The 23,713-nt window shown below is 41.4% G+C and overlaps 1 protein-coding gene across 1 annotated transcript in view; it reads right to left on the reverse strand.

Moving 5' to 3' along the window:
* Positions 1-11,453: 11,453 nt before the first annotated feature.
* Positions 11,454-23,713, reverse strand: part of slc36a1 (solute carrier family 36 member 1) — a 36,483-nt gene continuing 24,223 nt past the window's right edge. Inside the window, exon 12 of the mRNA XM_084549566.1 lies at positions 11,454-13,985. Coding sequence (XP_084405692.1) covers positions 13,711-13,985 — 275 coding nt within the window. The 3' untranslated portion in view covers positions 11,454-13,710. The remainder of the gene's footprint in view (positions 13,986-23,713) is intronic.

The raw sequence follows: 23,713 nt of genomic DNA on the forward strand, positions 1-23,713 counted from the left end.
TCAAATCCATTAAGCCCTAAAAGACTTATTTATGGGCCAATGAAGACACTGGTTTGTGAGGCAGATTTAGATGTTGTTGGTTTCTCTATACCCCTTTGTGGGTGGGGCTTAGCTGGAGGCAATCCCTTATGTTAGTCAACCCTGGCTAGCAGTTTGCGTAAGCCTTTATTTTATACAATGGTGGAAAACAACACAAGATATTTTTTTTTTTTATCTGAATATGAACAGGACTTTTACTTGAAAAAGTTAACAACAGCTACATCTTGCCTCCAGTTCTCGATTGTTTTGCCTCCAGCTAACCTCCTTAAAGTAGTCGGGGCGTAGGATGTAAAAGGGTCCAAGCCAAACTGTTCCCTCCTTGTTTCAGCAGGCTAAACCAACTAACTCTTTTTCCATAGACCCCTTCTTTTTGTTAGTAAACACTGTGACATTTTTTGTGGGTGGAGCTTAGCTGGAGGCAATCCACATGAATATGTTACCCAACCCTAGCTAGCAGTTTGTGTAGGCTTGTTGTTAACAATGGTGGAAGCAAAGCTGAGATTTTCTTATCTGAATATGTACAGAACTACAAGTGTTACTTGAAAACAACAAATCCAACATCTACGTCTTGCCTCCAGCTAACCTCCTTAAGCTAGCGGTGATATAGGAATGTCGACTGGACAGAGCCAAACTGTTGTCTCCTTGTTTTTACAGTCTTTATGCTAAGCTAATCTAAATTGAAATTAATTTAAATTATGTGATATCAATTTTCTTAAATGCATTTACCAGAAAAGTAAAATTGCTTCTTTAAAAGATGAGCTAAATAAAAGCATTAGTTTGCCGTTTTTGAAAATACATTTATTGCAGTTGTGATTAGCTTTGACTAACACAAAGGCTGGAAGCTGAAGGAAACTCCTAGTTTGGCTAAATCCGAGGACAAAAGAACCAACTACAAAGAAAGCTTTTTCTAAAATTGTATTTCTTGGCCTTATTTTTTCCATTTTTTTTTTTTTGTACCAGAATTTGTTTAAAAGCAACAAGTTACGAGAGCACAGCTGCTAGGCAAGTGTTGGCATTTCGAAGAAGGCTAATTATTAGCTAGCTTGCTAATGAAAAAAGGAGGATTTTCATCAGACTTGTTAAAAAAAAAAAATATGCCCAAATAAGAATACATTAACCGACCATCCACCGCCACTGACTGTTCATATTGTCGTTTTCTTGTGAACACGATCAACACGAAGCCATTTAAAGGTACCAGGAACAGTGGAGAAACAGTTTATCTGTTTCCCTCGTTTACAGTGCTAAGCTAGGCTACGCTAACTAGCTACAGCCTCATGTTTGCCACACAGACTCCGGATTTGTGTCTTTTCTTACTCTTTGGCAAAAGAAGCAAATAAGTATTAAGTTGCATTTAGCTTTTAGGACATGTACATTCTGAGGTTTGTAAAAGTAGTAAGTTATGAATAAGAGAATGAGCCGATGCAGTAAAAAACTCCCCTCCCACTGCGCATAGGTATGGATTTACATTCTTAGGAGCTACCACTGTTTAGTGAACTTCAGGTGAAGCTCACTGAGGATAGCGGCAAATATAATTGGCCCACTGAGGATTTAAAAATATTAATATCAGCCTTTTACCTGTGTACATCGGAAGACTTATTTATTTTATCTTTAGTGATAAAAATCAATGCAATGAACTAAGCTTGTTGTTGTTTGTGTGTGTTGGAAGAAAAAAAATATAATATAATAAATGTGTCTGTGGCTGGAAGTCGCCGTGGCAGCCAACAGTAAAAATGAGAATGTACCCGTTTTTCTTTTCTTACGCTGTTTTGCACATCGCCGTGGAGAATGTTTCCTCTGAATGTCTGTAATGTTGATGAGACAAAAGACAAAACATGTCTTAATAAAAGAACGTTCACTGTGAGACGCCTCCGGCCTCCCTTTATGTCACTGCCCTAAAAAAATTAAAAAATAAATAATAATTTGAGGTTTTATTCTGAAAAATGCTGAAAATATTCTTAATCTGGAAGATTTGGAAACTGAAAAGTTAAATACACTGTCTATGCTTACACTGACGATATTATCTTCCACCTGATCAATCGTTCTGATCAGAGATGAACTGTTTCCATGGCGACTGAATGAAATGATCTGATCGGATATATTTGTTCACATGAAAAGAGGAGGAAGAGAAGGATAAGAACATGGAGAAGAAGGAGAAGGAAGAGGAGAAGAAGAAGAAGAGGAAGAAGGGGAAGAAGAAAAGGGAAGGGGAGGAGGAAGAGGAGAAGAAGAAAAAGGAGCAGGAAAAGAAGAGGCAGATGGGAGAGGAGAAGGTAGAAGAGCAGGAGGAGCAGATGAAGGAGGAAAAGATTAAAAAGATATATTTTTTTACTTTATACACAGTTTTTAATGTTGTGTCATTTAATGTAGTATTATTCTTCCTCCTCCTCCTCCTCCTCACTTCTCTGTTCTGTAAATGTTGTTTGACTTTATCTTCAACACAGTCTGACCAGGTATATACACGACAGTTTGTTGCTCCTCCTAGCTTCCTAGCCTCCAAACTAACAGTAACTCTAATAGTTGCACCTCCTAGCCTCCCAACTAATAAACTAAAAGTAGCCGTTCCTAGCTTACTAGCCTCCTAGCTAATAGTAGGTCTTCTTAGCTTCCTAGCCTCCTATTTAATAGTAGTATTTCCTAGCCCCCCAGCAGATAATAGCTCTTCTTAGCTTCCTAGCCTCCCAGCTAATAGTAGCTCCTCCTAGCTTCCTAGCCTCCCAGCTAATAGTAGCCCTTCATAGCTTCCTAACTTCCCAGCTAATAAACTAATAGTAGCTCCTCCTAGCGTCCTAGCCTCCTATTTAATATAGTAGTGATTCCTAGCCCCCCAGCAGATAATAGCTCTTCTTAGCTTCCTAGCCTCCCAACTAATAAACTAAAAGTAGCCGTTCCTAGCTTACTAGCCCCCTAGCTAATAGTGGCTCTTCCTAGCTTCCTAGGCTCCCAGCTAATAGTAGCCAATCCTAGCTTACTAGCCTCCTAGCTAGTAGTAGCTCATCCTAGCTTCCTAGCCTCCCAGCTAATAGTAGCCCTTCATAGCTTCCTAACTTCCCAACTAATAAACTAATAGTAGCTCCTCCTAGCTTCCTAGCCTCCTATTTAATAGTATACTTCCTAGCCTTCCAGCTAGTGTCTCTTCTTAGCTTCCTAGCCTCCCAACTAATAAACTAAAAGTAGCCGTTCCTAGCTTACTAGCCTCCTAGCTAACAGTAGCTCTTCCTAGCCTCCCAGCTAATAAACTCAAAGTAGCCGTTCCTAGCTTACTAGCCTCCTAGCTAACAGTAGCTATAGCTGTTCCAATCAAGAAGCAGTGACATCAAAGTCTCTCTCCCTCTCTCCCTCTCTCTTTTGATTTCTTTCCCCCCTCTCCTCCCCTTCTAGGTGAGACGTGTGGACGGCCGGCGGTGTTGCCCCCGGCGACATCTCGCTTGAGCCTCCTGTCAGATCTTCCCGTAACCGCGGCAACCGGCCTCAGACTAAAAAAGGTGTAGGTAAAAAAGGGATGGATGCCGTGTGAACTGAGGAGAAACCAGACAGCTGTCAGCCAGACGAGAGGTTTGAGATCACAGACAGACACGAAGAAAGGTGATTTAGATTTAGTCTCTTAAACCAGAGCTCGACGTCTCAGTGTTCAGCCGATACGACGACGCGTCGATTCAAAGACGATCTCTGGCTTCTTCCTCCTGGTGAAGAATTTAAAATAGTTTACGTGGTACGAAGCGCTCCTTGGTCACCGTCGTTTTCAAGCACGTGTTTCAGCTGTGGAAAAAGAAGGGATTCAAACCAGTGACCTTATGCACCAAAATCAGCTCCTCTAACCACTAGTCTTCATACTACGTCTTCTCTTTCTTGTCCCCTTCTTCCTCCTTCTTCTTGTCCTTGTTCTATTTCCCCCTCCTCATCCTCTTCTTCTTCCTTTCTTTCTTGTCGCCCTCCTTCTTCTTCTCCTCTTTCTATGTACCCCTCCTCATCCTACTTATTCTCTTTATTGTCCTCCTCCTTCTTTTATGTTTTCAGCCTCCTCTTCCTTCTTCTCCTCATTCTATGTCCTCCTCCTTCCTCTCCTTCATGTCCTCCTCTTTCTTCTTCCATGTTCTTAGCCTACTCCTTCTTCTTCTTCTCCTTCTACGTCCTCCTATTTTTTCATCATCATCTTCTTCATCTTGTATGTTTTTGGGCCTTCTTCTTTTTCCTTCTACTTCTCCTTCTATGTCCTCACTCTCTTTCTTCTCCTTCTATATCCTTATCTCCTTCTTCTTCTCCTTGTCCTCACATTTCTTCTTTTTCTTTCATTCTCCTTCTAGTCTTCTTCTTCTTCTATGTTCTCCGCCTCTTCCTTCTTCTCCTCATTCTATGTCCTCCGCGTCCTCCTCCTTCCTCTCCTTCTTGTCCTCCTCTTTGTTCTTCCATGTTCTTAGCCCACTCCTTCGTCTTCTCCTTGTCCTCTTCCTTCGTCTAGTCTTCTTCTGTTCTCTGTATCTTCCTTCTCCTCCTCATCCTACTTCTTCTCCTTCTAGTACTCCTCCTTCTTCTTCTGTTTTCGGCCTCCTCCTCTTTCTTCTCGTCATTCTATGCCCTCCTCGTTCTTCTTATTCTTCCATGTACTTAGCTTACTCCTTTGTCTTCTCCCTGTTCTATGTCCTCCTCTTTGTCATCACCATTGTCATCCTCCTCCCCCTCCTCCTTCTTCTATGTTTTCTGCCATTATGTTTTGCCTTCATTAATGTGGAGGTGTTTTAGAGGTGAGAGGGCAGGAGGGATGAAGATGGAACAGAGAGGAAGATTGAAAACATCGAGGGGCAGAAAGTCGGGGAGGGTTTCAACTCAGGTGATATGAGATTCAAGGCGAAGTGAAATCACACGATGGATTGAAAGACTCATGCGGAAATTCATTTATTCATGTGTCTTGAGAGGAAAATTGAAAACGGGGAAGAGGAAGCGCACGTCTCATCATCTCGTCTCTTTTTCTGTTCATTCATCTCATCAGTTTTCCTCCCACTTTCATCTCTTTTCCATTTCTCCCGCATAAACAACTATTAATCATCCGAGCAGTTTCTCTTTCTGCGTCTAAACAAGTTCAGAAAATGCCTGATTTCACAGCAGTAAAATAAAAATAAAAGGCTCTTATATTTGTTTCAGGTGAAATTCTTGCTTCAGATTGTAAAAAAAGGACCAATTGTGCAAAAGAAAGATGTAAATAAATAAAGAGTCTGTACTTAGGAAATAACAAGGTTATCTAAAAAAAAATCTACAAAGGCAAAGAAAGTACAAAAAGAAGCAGCTGAGGCAAAATCCAATAAAAAAAAAAAAAAAAAAACAGGCAAGGTCAAAACCACCATCAGGATCAGAGGAGGCAAAGAACAGAAAGATAAAGTACCGACACAAAGACAGAGAGGAAACAAGGCTGGAGACAGGTGAAGGTGCTGATACTGGAGGGAAAGGCGGTGTTTGTTTGGTTCATCATGGGACGATGAACCGGTGGAATAATTTAAACAGAGTTCTGTGAAAACAATCCCTGTATGGTTGGAACAAGTGGATAATTTAGCTTTAGAGACCAGAAATGGGTTTGTTTGGACATTTGAACTCGTTTTGGGGGTCAGCGTTGATTTATTTTTCGGGCTCAGAGGTTTGCTGAATTTGCTTTGTTTTATTTCCTTGGAAAAAACTACAAAACTAGCAACAATCTAACAACATAACGAGAAGTACTTTGGCTTTAAAGGGGGAAAAACATACAACTCACATTTGTGAAGGTTCTCAGTCATCCAGGTCACGGTACAACCAAATAAACTAAGGTGAAACAGAAGCAACTCGACATGTAGACTTTCTTGAAGATGTCTTAGCTAAATGCAGCTCTACCTGGCTTTCTAGCCTCTCAGCTAAAAGTTAGCACCTCCTAGTTTTGTAGCCTTGCAGCTGAAAGCAGCTCTTCCTAGCTTTCTAGCCCCCTAGCTAATAGTAGAGCTACCTAGCTTTCTAGCCTCCCAGCTAAAAGTAGCTCTACCTAGCTTTCTAGGCTCCCGGCTAATAGTAGCTCTTCCTAGCTTTCTAGGCTCCCGGCTAATAATAGCTCTTCCTTCCTAGCCTCCCAGCTAAAAGTAGCTCTTCCTAGCTTTCTAGCCCCCTAGCTAATAGTAGCTCTTCCTTTCTAGCCTCCCAGCTAAAAGTTGCTCTACCTAGCTTTCTAGCCTCCCAGCTAAAAGTAGCTCTACCTAGCTTTCTAGCCTCCCAGCTAAAAGTTGCTCTTCCTAGCTTTCTAGCCCCCTAGCTAATAGTAGCTCTTCCTAGCTTTCTAGCCTCCCAGCTATAAGTTAGCTCCTCCTAGCTTTGTAGCCTTGCAGCAAATAGTAGCTCTACCTAGCTTTCTAGCCTCCCAGCTAAAAGTAGCTCTTTCTTTCTAGCCTCCCAGCTTTAAGTTAGCTCCTCCTAGCTTTGTAGCCTTGCAGCAAATAGTTTCTCTTCCTTGCTCCCTAGTTAAAAGTAGCTCCTCCTAGCTTCCTAGCCTCCTAGCCAATATAAGCTTTACCTATTTCCCCTTTTGAATTAAATAAATAAATACAGACTACTGCCACCTGCTGGTATGGAGTGTTATTTACGTTGCCTTTGTGGTGCTTCACGTGCACTTGTTTGTCCAGACACAGGTGATGGTTTGTAGACTCTACTAAGGCATTACTGCCCTCCAACCAATCAGAACCATGTAAATCAAATGATCCGATTGGCCTGGCAGGTCTTTGCAGGAGCAGACTCAGAGAGACTCCAGACCAGACCAGGAATGTTAGTCTGGCTTCCAGTTCATGTAAATAAAAATGGTTTGTCTTGATGCCTAGTCTTGTCTAGATGCGTTCAAAGACAAAAGCCTTTTAGGATCTTTTGTTGCAACCAACTACACAGCAACTCTTTAGGAAAGTATTATTAATTTAAACAGGTTTGTCTAAAGTGCAGTTTCCTGAAAAAGAGTCGCGGTAATGAGCAGATTTAAACAGAAAGTCAGGTAAAGCTTTTTTCAGTTGGTTCTTTGCTACATCAGTGGTTTGTTTTAAGGTCAGAGTTGCGAGCACAAACATCAGGAGTTGTTGAGCAACCGACTGAATGTATGAGCGGATCCTTTTGTAAGGTCAGACCATTAACATGCAGCTGGAGAGCCCTCCACGATGGGAAGTGAAGGACTCACAACTCTCTCGAATCATGTCTGAACTCGCCGACAAACCTCCCGATCAGCTGAGTGACTTAGTGGCTGATCCCCTTCAAGGGTCTGAAATGTCAAGAATGATCCCAGGCGTGTTGCAGGTTGATGCAAACTCATGGAAAGTAAATTTAGGTAAGGACGAAAACATCTTCTCAAATGTAGGGGCCATTCCAGTTGACGTCCAGTTGTGGATCACAATTGGTTTAGTCCTATAACGTAATATGGCGTTAGAATAAACGTGACGCTTTTAGATGAAAACCGAGAATATTATCTGTGTTTACAAACCCGACTGAGACCAACCTGACGACAGAGAGTGTCTCACAGTCTCACAGTTTAAAAAAAGCACCGCGATCAACGAACAAGTGAAGAAACAGAACAAAAGTCAGGTGTGAGAACGGCGTCCGTCATCACCCAGCCCGGTAGAAGCAGGAAGGTCACGGAGATAAAGATCACAGCGGTGCTGACAGGTGAGATTCAGAGTGGACGGCAGATAAAAAAAGGGTTATGAAAAAGAGTTATAGATGCAGACTTTATATTTGTCTCCCAGGGACTGTTTTTAATTTCAACTTAATGGTCACGTGGTTAAATATCAGCTGCTCGGATCTGATCTACTGTATAGTCTATGCTCCAAAACTACAACTTGTTAAAGGAACATCATGGAGAGAAACCAAACAATTGAACAGCTGTTCGTTGTGTGGTGCGTCATGACTTGCTGAGACGATTCGTATTTTTGAACAAGCTGTAAAGTTATTATTTATTTACTGATGTCCAAACTCAAAGCCTGTTGAGTAGGTGGTCTTTAATGTGACCCAGGACTCATTGTGTGTTCACACTACCAAAGGAAGGAGGTCACATGTGTCCCAGACCACCTCCACATGTGGACCGAGACCAGATCTGTGTGTTCACACCTGGACTTGAAGATGTACCAGAACAACAACAAGCTGCAGATGCAACAAAATTGCATGTAACACCTTTACATATTCCAGAAATGTTTATATATATTTATATATATATATATATATATATATATATACATACATATAATTTAATTTTGAACACTGATTATCTTGCAGCGTTCTGAAACTCTTCCACATCAGGCTGATGCAATTAAAACTGGCCGTGGAGCTTAAGGCGAAGCCGCCACCCGCCGCTTCTGAAGAAAACGATTGTCTTCTTCGACAGAGAATCACATCATCCTGGGCTCGTCTCTCTCTCTCTCTCTCCCGAGTTTTGAAATTGAAAACGTCTCTGTAAAGACGAGGAATAAAAGTGGAGAATCCTTTAAGCCGAGTGTCCACAGGGAAGCTCTCCTTATCTCCCTGTTCTCAGTGAAGCCTGAGCCACCAGCTCCCTCCCCCCCAACTTCAAAATACTTCAGCAAAACGAGACTCCTGCAGGTTTTCCGGGGGCTCGGATGGAGGAATCAGGATTTTGATTTAAATTTTGTCGTGTGGTATTAAGATTTATGTCCATAAAATAAACCTCAGAATCTGTGAAAACATCTGTTAGCTCAGGTCTTTACTCCTCCGTTGGTGAACATCATGTCTTTGACCTGATCAGTCTGATCACGACAGAAATATACTGATGAAGGAGTTCTGATGCTGTGGAGCATCAAATCTGCTGGAAATAGAACAGACGAAGAAGAAGAACGAGGAAAAGGAGAAGAAAGAAAAGAAGGAGAAAATTTAAAAGAAGTAGGAGAAGGAGGAGGAAAAGGAGAAGAAATAAAACAAGGAGAAAAACAAGGGAAAGGAGTAGTTGGAGGAGAATAATGAGGAAAGGAGATGAAAATGAGTAGAAGGTGATTAATGAGAAGGAGAAGAAGGATGAGAAGAATAAAAACAAGGAGAAGAATGTCAAGAAGAAGGAAGAAGGAGGAGGAAGAGGAGAAGACAAACAAGAGGGAGGAAAAATGAATAGGAGTAGGAGGAGGAAATGAAGAATGAGAAGGAGTGGAAGAAAAGGAAAAGCGAGGAGAAGAAGAAAAACAAGAAGGACAAAAACAAGGAGGAAAATGAGAAGAAAGTTGAGAAGAAGGAGAAGAAGTAGGAGGAAAGGGAGACCAAAAGACAAGCAGAAGGAGAACGATGAGGGAAAGTAGTAGTTGGAGGAGGAGAATAAGGAAAACAAGAAGGAAAAAGCTAGAAGGAGGAGGAGGAGGAGAAGAGGAAATAGAAGACAAAAATGAGTAGAAGGTGAATAATGAGAAGGAGAAGGACAAGAAGGAGAAAGTTGTGAAGGAGGAAAAGATAAATAAGAAGGAAAAGGCTGGAAAGAGGACAGGGAGAAGAAAGTCAAGAAGAAGGAAGGAGGAGGAGGAGGAGGAGGAGGAGACAAACGAGGTAGAAAAATGTATAGAGGTAGGAGGAAAAGGAGACGACAGACAAGCAGAAGGAGAAAGATGAGGAATAGTTTTAGGAGGGAAAACAAGACAGAAATAAGATAGATGGAAAAAAATACAAAACTGATTAATGAGGACGAAGAGGAGGAGAAGAAGAAAAGCTAGGAGGAGGAGGAGGGGGGGGACAAAAACGAGGAAAATTAGAAAAAAATAAACGAAGAGAAGGAGAAAGAGGAAAAGCAGATTTTTTCCTCCATCTTTCTCTCCAGAAGATGAACCAAGATGTTTAAATTCAAACTGACGCAGTCCACGAACACGATCAGATCAACAATGAAATAGATCCGAGTGTGACCTCCACCATCTATATTCATCTCTGAGAAGCTAAATGAAAGCATGCACACAGTCTATATCACTAACCAGCTCATCTAACATGCATGGTGGTGTTGTCTGAACACATCCCTCTACATTAGAGACTCCCTGCTCCCGCTTGGGTTAATGAAATTCCATCTCTGGCTGACCGTAAGTGCAACGCCGGCGTTTTACTGAGGAAAATTAACCCCGGCGGACCTTTTTCCCCCTCTGTCCTCCTTAATCCAATCTGCCTCACTCTCATTTGTATCAATTAGGCGGCAAGGAGGATTACTCTGAGCCGCATGGGTGGCGAATGCTGAGGAGCGTTCGCGCCACAGGGACGCTCGGATTGGCTTGGATTTAGTTTCTGCAGATGAAAAAGGTTCAAATAAAATCACAGCAAGAGTTGATGACAGCTGCTTTGGTTACAACCAACAATATACGTGTGCATTTGAGATATTTGCACTAGATGTGGTGTCCTGGGGAGGAGGGCGGCGCTAAGAAGGAGGACACCTCACGGCTGGACAAGTGCTGTACAAGCAGAACAATTTAAATTAATCAACAATCCTCGTTAATATGAAACAAATATGAGTTAAAATAAGCAATAAAACATTAAAATAAAACTGTGTTAGCAAAATAAAATCCAACATATCCTGCTCAACTTGGACTGAAGGCCAGCGAGAAGATTTAAAATGCTCCAAACTCTGGGCAGCTTTGATTTAAAAGGTTCAGCTGGTCCAGAGTCTGGGGGCCACCATCAAAAAGGCTCTATGGCCCCTGTATCTGAGCCTGGATCTAGGGAGGACCAGGAGCAGCTGGTCTGTTGATCACAGAGCTCTGGGTGGAGTGCGGCGACGAAGATGGTGGCCGGCCATTGAGACTGAGAATGAATCCTAGAATGGACTGGAAGCCAGTGTAGGGATGACAGCACCGGTGTCTTTTCCCAGTTAAAAGACGAGCTGCTGTGTTCTGTACAGCCTGCAGGTGGCGTACTAATGACTGGTCCAGCTCCATGTACAGAGAGTTACAGTAGTCTAAATGAGAGGTGATAAAAACATGAATTATCCTCTCAAAATCATGTGCGGGGAGGCAGGATGTCTTGACTACTGAACTAATCTGCTTCTGTCAAATTTAAAGGTGGAGTCAACAACCATGCTGAGGTTTCTTCAGACAGAGTGACAGTAGGAGGCTAGAGGGCCAATGGCGGCGTCAAAACCATCTAAGAGGACAGGGCAGCCTGTACAGAGGCGTTGCTGTTTGTATTGGCAGATAAATTTGAAAATCATCTGTGAAAGAATGAAGTGAGATGTTATAGTTTATAAAAATGGACTAATTAAAGACTAAAGTAAATAGAAAAGGTTACATAAAGCTATTTAAAACAAAAATACTAATGTACACATACATTAATCATTCTATTTTGGTGGATTTCAAGTCATATTCATTTATTAATTTACTTATTTACTTTGACGGTCATGGTCCGCCGTACACAGGAGGCAATGTTAAAAACAGACGTAAAAAAGTGACGGCACACACACGCGCGTATTTGTCCTTTAAATGTTATTTATTCTGAGAAAGTTATAAAGAAATGAAAGAGTGCTGAAATGAAAACAGGTTTCAATCCGTTGAAAGTCACCGAGCAAATAAAGGTGTGAAGGTTCCAGCCCGTCTAATCTGAGGATCAGACACGTTTAATCTGAACTTCTGCTAAACTACACAGTTGATTAGTTGAATAACGACGGTTTAAGGTTGATTATCTGCAGCCCTACAACAACACAAATCAAGTCGTTCCTCTCATTTTAGCACATTGATCGAACCGCGTGGAAGAAAAATGGGCTTGAGTCCACAGACGTGTTTATCTCTATATATACACACAGGAAACGACTTTAAATCTTTACACATAAGGCCCATAGATTCCAAAACTAAAGTCTGTTTTATACTGCCACATAAATACTGAAGACATACGACAGGACGGAAGCTTTACAGTAAACTTACAGTACATGTCGGATTTAATGAATCTGATAACAGCCACAGCTCGTTGATTAAAACCTCTAGATGTATTATATATATTTATATATATATATATATATATTACATACATGTTGCATTATCTAACAAGCAGAGCATCTCTGTGATTTAACGTAACTTTTAAAGTTAGTTGTTTTTAAAAATGCATGCTGTTTAAATAAAAAACTCTTATTTAAAACCATTAATTCAGTATAATACATCATCAACATAAAAACACAGACAATAAAATAAAAAACAGAATCAAAAAATAAACGTTTTTTTTAAAAGACGAGGTGTTACACAGAAGAGCTCCTACAAGAACAGCAACTGAGTTTAATGTTTTGGTTTTTGGAAAATCTACTGCGTGTTAGAGTCGGGTACCGTTCAGGAGCTCATCGATTGTGCTCGTCAGTCTGGGCTCTTATCAAATCCTGGTTCTCAAAGTTTTCAAAATCTGTCAAATGTAAATCATGGCTACTTTTAATTCTAATCTTGAGTGACTGTTGTTGTTTTGTATTTAAGTTTGTTTCCTCTGGTATCGTCTGACTGCCACGTGCGTCTTCTTCTATTTTTTGGATGAAAGTGTCGACAAGTTGAAGACGACCAAAGGAGGAAAAAGAGGCGTCAAACGTGTCCCAGCAACTCAAAGACAAACATCCAGATGTGTTCATTTTTAACGAACGACATGTCGTCACCATTAGCTAAAGCTGACGAAGCGAATCCACATAACGTGAGACGGTTCCAGCTCCAGTTGGACCATGTCTGAGAAGTTTCTCAGTGATCCAGGTCATGGTTTATCCTCCCAAAAAGCTGAAACTTGAGATCAAACCGGGCTGTATATGAGCCCTGAACTAAAATGAGTTTGACCCCATCTGGCCTTGGTGCTTGGTCAAACTGGACATGTTGTTCTGTTGAACCCCAGATCAGCAATAAATACCAGTGACCACACTCATTGCTGATTTCATTATTTCCTTAACTTAACTTTTAAGTTATGAGCAATCACAGCTGTAGTCGAGGCAACTTTGTCTCGATTGCCCTGTGAACACTGTGGATCGTGAATTGTTGACGATACTGGCGACACCATCATGCGTCAGCTGTGATTGGGATCATTCTCAGCCAACTATACGTGAAGGACGGACAGATTCGATAAGAGAAACTGAGAAGCACAATTTCTTAATCATTTGGAACTGGTTTCAGTCCAGAGCCCCTTTCATACCCGACCCTGCCGTTCTATAAAAACTAAATGTGTTGTTTTGTACTTGATTTAAAGTTTTCTTCTCTTCTAAAGCTCCTGGCGCTGTCTCACTCAATAAGGCAAATCAAAGTGCAACAAATGTTCTGTTTCTTCCTTTTCTAAACAAAGGTGGTTAAACTACTCAAAGCTGTGAGTGAGAAGTTGTCTGGGATGAAGTTTAGCGACGGAGTCTAAAACTGAAGCGAGTTATTGAGGTAGTTTCTGACGGAAACATTTACCACGTGAACATACTTAGCCTGTTAAAATGATAAATTACCTCTAAAAACACTCTAATCTACTACCTGAAGGAATTATTCAGTTATTTTCAATTAAATATGTCCTTGTTAGATTGCACTAAATGGATAGACTGGATAAAACGTGACTGTAACAAAACACAGCAGACGGCTTCGTACGGCGTTACTGTGGCGCTGATTCTTTCTAAAAATGTCCACGGTGTCCAACAGCAGCAAATTAAAGATAAAATAATGAAATGTGCCCTAAAATGGTTTCACAATGGGCGTAGTGGGACACGTCCACCTGCCAAAAGTCACTTCCCTCCCATCACTGGACCATGTAGGAGGAGAACGTCTCTTCGTGTTTTTGTGCGTTACGTGCAACGATTTCCACGATGGCGATGTAGGTTCCCGTGACGAAGCCGATGAGTCCGATCAGGCTGATGATGACGTTCTTGATGGTCACCAGCGGCGACAGGCCCTCCGTGTGGTACGCTAACAGCTGGAGGAGGGGCGGGAAAATCAGCGCCAGGAAACTGCTGCTGATCGAGCCGACCAATGAGATGACGAGGTCCAGCTCCGGGATCAGGACGGCTAGGGCACCTGGGAATGGACAGGAAAGGAGAAGAGACTGAGACGGAGATTCACCAAAAAACACTTCACCGGAGAAGCTCGAGTGAGTAATTCGTTTTTTGCCGTTTCCATCAGCTACGCACCACATGGTGACCTGCCTGACAGAGTCTGAGCCCTGTCACTCAGTTTCATACACGATCCTTTGCCTTCATCTAGAGGGCTAACGGTTATACTACACATAAAACATAAAACAGCCATCAGGAGTGAGTTAGCTTTGCACTAATGTGTAACATACCTTGGTGTCAGGGACTCGTTTCCCCGGGGAGTTACATGAGTGTACGACACCATATGGAGGAAATATCTAAATCTTTTATGAATTCTATAATGTGCACAATGGAAACACTTGATGATGGACAGGCTAATTAAAATATCCAAAGGCTGAACTGTGTGTACACTGTATCCTGTAAAATACTACTGATTACCACAATCAGTAGTATTTTGTAGCCAGATTCCATTTTGAGAGGTAAAAACCCAAATGTAGAGTCGGTCTGATTCTGTTTTTACTAAAACCTTTGTAGAATATTGTACTTTGTGGTATTTCTATTAACTCAGTTCTGGTCAAGAGGTTGCTGAATGAGTTCAGTGGCATCTCCGTCCATGATACCACTGCTATCAAGATGTTTTTTACTATTTAATTTTAAGCAAGGAGAAAAATGTTCAGGGGTATCCACACTTTTTTGGCTTGCATGCTACTTTTACAATGACCAAGTCAAAGTGATCTACCTGTATATTATATATATACCCTACCCTAAGTTATATTAATTGTTGCTGCAGTGTTAAAAGCTCTATCCATGTAGGCATTGGTCTTGAGTTATTGTTGTTGTTGAGTCTCCTGCTGTTTCCCTTACTGATGCCAGACTAAAGTGTGTTTCAGTAGCCGAGCCTAGAGGTCATGAATGCATGTATGACTTTTTCTAAATTTGGAAATCAAATCTTGAGAGATTAGCCTAAGAGGAAGGAAGCAGCATTTGTCACCAGACAGTTAAAAACAACTCTTCACTATTTATGCTTTGTTTCTGTAAAGATCGGAGGCTGTACGGCCAAATTAGTTTGCTCAGAGCGTTCCCTCCTCAGCAGCTTTGAAGCAGCCTCTCTCTCTCTCTGGAGACGGCAGCCAGCCTTTTAGCTACAGCCTTGTGGTTTATTTGCTATGAAGTGCTCAGCATATTCTTTAAGCAGGCCCTGCTCCTCCTCCTCCTCCTCCTCCTCCTCCTCCTCCTCCTCCCGACCCTATGTTTGATGGCTCGGAAAGCTTCAGATGTAGTTTGAAGAGCAAACCTTCGACGGCCTGCCCCCTAGAAGTGACAGGTTTACTCCCCGGCGTAACGTGCCACGTGGCGGCAAAAGCTCGACCTTGCCGTCGCCTCTCGTAGGTTAATTTGACAGACCTGAACGCGGCGAGCAATTGATTATGGTTCAAAGAGTCTTTTATCATCAGCTGCTGCTAATGGGCGCCCGGCGCACAGAGAGGACAAGAAGACCTGACTTATCTCGTCTTCTCACTGTGGAGTAGATGCTAACGGACAGAGCATTTGTTTTATCAGATCGCGACCGGTTGTTGCTGTTTGCGCATAGAAACTGAAGGTGAAGGTGACTCCTTAGCGATGCTTGCAAGCGTGGTCGCCTCTTGACACGAGAAAAACAATCCCCACAATCAAGGCTTTATTCTCACACAGTGGAACCCTCTCCTTCCCTCTTCTCCCATTGCATCGCCATCTTTCCTACCCCATCCATCTCCTTTATTCCTCTTCCTTCACCCTCCCTTCACCCCTGAGCACGTTTCACTCCATTTCTCACCAGATTCATCTGCTCTCCTCCCTCGTATGTTCTAATGTTCTGACTTTCCTGATTCCTGAGATGATGAAGATGAAGACAGAAAGATGCTCTGGTCACATTTTTTGTTTTTTTTCTTTTGAAATCAGACCTTAAGAAGTTTAGATTCCTTTTCAGATGAGACGAAATATCAAGAGCAGGGAGAAGAAATAGGGGAGATGAAAAATAATTTCAAAATCTGCTTTATGACCCTTGCAGCCTGCTTTTCTAATTATTCATTCATCCATCTTCTGTAAGCGCTTGTCCTGTGCTGGAGCCTATCCCAGCTGTCGTCAGGCGAGAGGCGGGGTCCACCCTGGACAGGTCTCCAGTCCGTTGCAGACACAGGAAGAACATGCAAACTCCACACCACTACCACCACCACACCACTGTGCCGCCTGCTTTTCTAATTATGACACCGTTAATCTTGAAAAACATTCACAAGTGTGGTAGGAAAAATGTCAAAGGTTGTCTTTTATTTTTCAATATTTTTGTACCAAAGTAAAAGACATTTAGTAACGTAAATACCCCTATGAAGCTAACACAATGAATCACTTTGAGTTAAAAATGTTCCACAACGAGCTCACTGAGATGGGTTTGTGTAAATGTAGACTCAGACTAAAGAGGTTTGGAGCTGATTTATCACCTGATTCACAGTCCTAGCTGCCTAAGCCTCCAAGCTAGGTTACTTGTAACTTTATTTAGAAATATCTATATAAATAAAGTACTGTTATTCTAATTATAGACCTTTCTTTCTTTTCAGTATATCTTGATCAGAGTTACTTCAGGCAACAAAACTATATCTGCCATGTCCAAAATAAATAAAAACAGAATTCCAGCACATTATCAGAGCTGCAACAATCCAGCAATATCCATAACTTTTGAACTGAAGAAGTAGGGGTTCGCTCTATTTTTATCTCCAACATTTAGGACAACACACTATTGAACAACTTGAAACTCCGGGGCTTTTATCTCAACACCCGCCAGCGTCAACAGAGACGCCGGGCAGAGCTAGGCCAGTTCAAATAAAAGGCCGGAAGAAGGAAAATAAAGGACAGACTTGGAGGGATGAAGAGATGTGAGGGTCAGGCTGCCTTTTTACTATCAGCAGGCAATTTCTGAACCAAGCCCACAGTTTTTAAATCCACTGAGAGAGACAACTCTTCAACCAGACGGAGTCAATTACCTCCAGAGTCAGAAAGCTACAGCGAGCAGTAGGGGATGCTCCGAGGTTGGATCAAAGATTGGTAGTCTGAGTTTCTTTCTCACCACAGTCAACCAGAATGAACGAGACACTCTTCTACTCTCTCATTTATTCGCCTCGCCGCCAGCGGACACCAACCAGGACGGACCTGGCTGCCTCCAGCTCAGGGCAGGCCAGAGCAGACTTTCATCTGCCAATACCCAAGCTGGCCGATCGTCTGCTCAGTGGACTGGAGCTCATTAAAGATGGAGAGGAGCACAGTTTGCCCAACAGACCAACAGCAAGTGAGAAGTCATGGTCTGCATATGCTAATGCTGATTAGCTGGTGGTGGGTCTACTCAGCATGGAGCCAGAAGCAGCAGCAGCAGCAGATAGATTAACATCCACTGAACCTCCAGAGAGGAAAGCTCAAATAGCTCAAACAGCTCAAACAGCACTGATGGTTCAGTGAAGAGTTGTGATCCAAAGTCTCTAAAGAAAGGTGTGACTTCTCTAGAGACAGACACTTTAATAGCACTTTGCCCTCGTTGCTCAAAAGTCAAAGCAAATGGAGATGAGAACTTCTTAAGTCGATTAAGACTTTGGCCCCAATCAGACCTTACATTAACATTCGTCCTGGGGAGTCGGAACACAAGTGACCAGCTTAAGGTACCGAGATTAATATGCGTCCCCAGCCACCTCTTCAGATCTGATCTCAGTTTCGAGCTCTTTATGTATCAAGATTAGAAAATAATCATTCAGATAATCAGGGAAGAACCTCAGTGATAAGCGAGGTCTGGACTGTAGATTGGGGAATCATTTGAGGAAGAATCAAACCAAAACTCCTGTAGTCTGAATATGGCATTGAGCAGATCCAACACTGTGAATAATGTTATATGAACCCCACATTTATTTAATTTAAAAGAACATAAAACGAAAACCTCCACACGATCATATGCATTAAATTATAGATGGACATGAGTGCCTCCAGTTGAACTTAGCTTCTTATCTAGTTCAGCTACTTTAACGTTTAATGAACCATCTGAGCAGCAAGTTGACACTAGACTGGAGCATTGTCCAATAAAGTCTGCATAGGTTGACTATAAAATGCATATAACACTAAAATGAGGCATTTTAGAGCTGTAGCTGAGCTGAGATGTGTGAAAAGGCAACTGTTTTCCTAGATGACCCTTTTACCTTTTTGCTGGGCTGGCTAAACCTGCAGCGCCATCACAGTGATTTCATGGAAATTAATGAATACGCTGTTGTTTTTACTGGCCTTGACATGGCTTTTTTGATTTGGGATTTTAAGATGGCATTAAATGCAGTTACACAAACCGCTCACCCCAGGTTGTTCAGTAATACACAGAGTATCATTCTTTTGTGTATGTAGAGAAAAATGACTTTGCCTTAAGTTACCTTTGTGCATTATTCTATCTTCTATAAATCCTGCAATGCCAAGTCCTTGCTGTCAGCTACTAAATGATGCACGTCTCTCTCAAATAACCTCAATTAATACACTGTAGAGGATGCTCCACAGAACGGGTGGAGACATGTTGCAGTCTCACACTAAAGAAACGCTGTTTAGACAGTCGATCTGTTAGCTGTAGTATTTTGCTGATGTTCCTGTCACAAGGCAGTCAATCCAAGTCCACCCTGTCAATGACAAATACATAAACCATGCTAATAAAACTCTCAAAATTGCTGATCTGCAAGTTGTGTATAATTAAACCAAACAGTCCTGATAGCTAATGATCATTAACTTGGCATCAAACACGCTCTTCCTCTGAATAATTTCTCTCCCTCCATTCCTGAGTCTTGTACTCCCTTCTTTATCAACATAACCTCTGGCTAACCTCCCTCTTTTCCCACCACTTCATCACTGTATCCAGTCAGCAATTAGCTTTTCTCCTTAACCTCAAGCGCCGACAGAGGTGGACATACTTGTCTCCAAACCAAGAGACAGCAATTTGAGAAGCAAAACTGCAGTTGCACCAAACGTTTTTCTGCTACAACTAAAATAACTGAGACATGTTGCAGACGAATATAAGCTGCATTGATAAGATGATTATTAGTTTCAGCTGTAAAGAAAAAATGTCTTTGTTGGCAGTGGATTGGACTGCAATGAAACTCTCCACAGGATAAAACCTCAAGACCTTGAATTCTTTTATCTAGTCCTTCCATGAGGCGGACAACGATCATCTGATGAACTGCTAGGGCAACTCGGTACATTCATGTTCCACAAACCAACTGCTACTTTTTGAATTTCCGTAATGAGGTCAAACTTTTTCTTTGGTTTCCAATTTGTGGAAAATCTATGGCATTCCAGTTTGCCCTTGCCTTACATTTCATGCTAATAACAAAGGGTAAAGAAGCTGCTTCTTGGGCTTTGGAACTTTGAAAGTGAATAATTAATTGTACAAATGGCAATGGCAGCCAGTTTGACAAACTCTCTTTTTTAACTTTTCTATTAAAAGGGAAAAGTGTTGTGGAGCTAAATTTTCCGGACTGTCCTTTGTGTTACCCTTAAGCCAATCTAAGTCAACATTGCTTCATGGCCAAATAAACAGAATTTTCACCTTACTAAGAAGCATTATATGTCAACCTGATGTAGAGTTATATCTAGGGGGAGCAACAGAAGTGGATGTACTCATTTCCTTGCTACGCAATTACACACTTTTGTTGGGGGAGATAGATGCATCCTTGCTAAACCCTCCCTTCTAGATCCTCCAGAAAATGACCGGAATTTGGGGGAAATTAAATGAATTATTTCAGCCTTTGAGGCACTTTGTGCGAGTAAGTGAAACCGTTGGCAAAGCAGAAACAGGACTCACAATTCCAAAGTTGCCAATTCAATTTATTTTGGCTCATGGTTGTTTGAAATTACAAAAATACAAGGTAACAGGAGGCTGTCATTGCAGCTCTTTCCTATGAGCGTGTTCGGCGAGGATTCATTTAATCAGGAGGTGACAGTTGGCTGGAGGGGCTGTAATTAATTTGGACTGTGATGATTATTTATTTCATTTTTATTTAATCTTTATTTCACCAGGGAAGCCTCAGTGAGATAAAAATTATCTTCAAGGGAGATGGCCAAGTAACTGATGGAGGAAAAATACTGTATAAGACAGATAACACAAAATTAATGTGATAAATTAAGTGATTTGTGTTTCTGATTAGTTTAAAAAGTTGAGATCTTCAAGTAGCAGTTGTAGTACTGCCTAGTAGCAAAAATATTAAAAAATATAATATATCCCATTGTTGCTAATTTTAGCAAATTAAATCGTCAATAAATATTGCTCCTCTACAGGAGAAGATATGAGTGGATCAGTTTTAAATATCACTGGATGAATTTGAGTAGAAGAAACAGCAACTGAGCTGTTAGATAACAGCTGCACCAAAACTTCAACATGTTATCAAGGTAAACAACACCTTTCTCAGTGCTATCCTGTCTCAAAGAAAACCATTTCCACCATGCCATCGTGGGTTGAACGGTTGCTATTACCCATGGGTCAGTTCACTGCGAGTATCCTCCTTTCTTTAAAAATAGTAGGAGGTAGTTCCCTATGGTTCAAGCTCTACATAACTTGTGGAAGGCAGAAGGACAGAAGCTGTTCATATTAATGTCTAAATTTCATATTTCTGAACTCCTCTGACCAAGATTACATCTAGACCACAAAAATATTCACGATTACTGTCACCAAAAAAAGAGTAAATGTATAAAACAAGGAATGGCCACAAGACACCAACAGCTCACAATAAATTCCAAGAAAAAACAAGGAAATATTTATTTACTGGAGCATTTTAAGAGGCTATGAAGTATGTGAAGTACCCTGGCATATGAAAACACACACCTCAGTGTTGATCTTACATAAAGAGCCTTGAACAGTTGTCTGGATCTATGTGTGAGCAGAGTAATAAGCACCCAAAGAGACAGTGTTGGTGAGAAAAGGCACCTCATGGCCTTCAAGATGGAATTACAACAAATGCAAGACAAGTGTTTACCTTCTGTCTCAAAGACAATAACTGTAGGAAATTATTGCTCTAAATTGTATAGCTGTGAGGGGAGGTATGATAAACAAGGACGTCTGCTTCTAGTTTAGACCCTGGCTTCATGAATAAATGCATACCAATCTCTTCTGAATCTATGATTTTAAAATAATTGACGTACATCTTGAGCAAAATGGAAAGCGGGCCACAAAGTGAGCAATCATGTTCCCTGGGTAAGATGGAGGAGGTCACATTGTTCATGAGTACTAACTGGTCATGAGCAGGCAGTGAGTGGTTTAAAGGAAGCAGTTCCAGCTGTAAATCTGCAAAATCTGAGCAGATAAACAAATTAAGACTCTTGTTTCTGGTGATCCCAAAAACAATTGTTGTTTTTAAATACAATTACATATCACACAAAAGTGTACTTTGACTGCTCTGACATACATGATGGATGGAAAGAGCAGAAATGAAATCAAAAGGGGCAAAAAAACCCAAAAAACAAACAAAGGTGATTTTGATAACACAAAATGCCACATTCTGGTACCACAGCATGATGAGCTGCCACGGAGCATTGTAGGACAAGAAAATGTCACGAGGAGACCTTTGTAACCTGCCATGTCATCTGTTGGAAATGGAACATTTCATTGTCTGAAACCTTCTAGACGCCAAAAACAAATAACGAAACACACAAACAGGTAGTGGAGTCATTCCAATGGCAATACGAAAAACGGGAAGTCTAAAAGCTGCGAAGTGTTTGAGTGCCTTCCTTAATCTGAAAGAGGAAATGGAATGGGAAGTGGGCAAGTGATCATTGAAATCAAAAAGGGTTTATCCTCTGGAGTGCATGAAGGTTACTGTTCTGATCAATGTCAAAAGGCTTTGCTGTTCTTTTTGTGAAGTTATACTAAAAAAACAAACTGACAAATTTCAAGAGTCTTCCTTTGAACAACAAACACATTAAGCTGTAAGCATCCTCTGAAAATACAACAGTGAAAAGAAGAAGAGTCCAGCACTGGAGGCAAAGAGGCTCCCACTGGACACTTAACTTCAGTTAGGCTGAGGATAAACAAGCAATAGAATCAGAGAGAGACTGTTGTCCTTTCTCAGGTTTGACATCACACTGACCCGTTTGTATTTGAGAGTCCTCGTGTTCTTCTCTTAGTTTCTAAGAGGCTCTGAAAGTGGAAGAAAGGCTTCAATGACCACTGCACTTTCTCAGTGTCGACCTGTATGTCCTGCTCTCAAAACAATTTTTATCCAGTTAAAAGGACACTGACGATATACAGACTGTTAAAAGTACCTGCATGCCAATGGATTTCTTAATACAAGTCCTGGTTTCGAGTTCAGACTTTTGCTTTCCACCAGGGATCTGCTGATCTGTCTCTGAAGATTGACATCTGGGCCGATCCAGGTATTTTTTAAAAGGATCGGATTGGATCAAGCCAAGCCTGATCTTTTGTAGGTCTGCCAAAAACCAAAACCCTGTAGCGTCTAAACTTCTTCTTGTGCTTCAACGACAATTGCCTAGCCGGTTGCCAAAGGTTGCACCCAAACAACAACAATAAACACTGAACGCTGCGTTTAAAAGAAGAGAAACATTTCCTCGAGACAGGAAAGAGAACACAAGGTACGAGCTACCCTCTCCACACTACATTAATTTTGACAGAAAGATTTATTGGACTGAATCCAGTCAACTCTAGGAGAAGACAAGGAAGTCAAGGACAGACTTTAGGAAGCTACAAGGGAAGAACTTTTGATGCCAAATCAGCTGATACTGAATATTACAAAGTCGCTATTGGATTGGAGGGCAAAAAAAATGTTAAATAAAAGCAGTGGGTTTAGAAGAATGGTGCGCAGACAATCCAAAGATTTATGTGACTGATACTGACCACTGAATATTAAAAAATACCTTGAAATACGTCATGATTTCAATATATTTTAAGTTCCTTCTTTAGACACAAACCAAATACAAAAATAGCTCTCTTTCAAGCATAATGATAAAAAAATACTATGAGGAAGAGAAGAGGGCAAAAGGAGAGGAGGAGGAGGAGGAGGAGTGAAAAAGAAGGAAGATGGAGTTGGAGGGTGAGCCTGACCTTCCCCGCCCAGCAGGAAGTCCATGCTAAAGACAGAGATCCTCAGGCTGACCTGTCTGCTACTGCAGGTCTGGCTGTGCTTCTTTTAGCTTGGCTGACACAGTAACAGTATCAGAGCTGCTGCTGGTTTGGCCGTCTGAGGACAGAGGTTGTCATTTAAAGAAAAGGCTAGTTTAAAAAAAAAAAAACATGCAGCGCTTTGAGTCTCGGATGTAACCTTTAGGGCGGATTGTTCTTCCTGTCACTTGAGGATCAAGAACATTTTCATCATCTTATCTTGCCACCAGGGGATGTGATAATGACAAAGGCTGAAGCAGATGAATGTAATGTGCCACCGTTTACGCCACAGCAGTGAAGTTGGTTTAATTCAGAGACATTCAGGTACTTCTGGTTTCCATTTAAAGAGTGGTACCTTTAGTGGAGTTTGAATGCGCTATATGATCAAAGGTGTGTCAACGCAACTAAGCACATACTATTTTTTCGTAGTCTGGGCCCAATAGCTGGAAAAATGTCTCTCAACACTTTTTGTCTTGCATTAATACCAAGTTACTGTATGTCGACTTCTGACGGCTTATTACAGGTAGCAAGTTTAAAATATTCCATTTAAATGCATATGTATG

Source organism: Chelon labrosus (assembly GCF_963514085.1).
Source record: "Chelon labrosus genome assembly, chromosome: 8".
NCBI classification, from domain to species: Eukaryota; Metazoa; Chordata; class Actinopteri; order Mugiliformes; family Mugilidae; genus Chelon; species Chelon labrosus.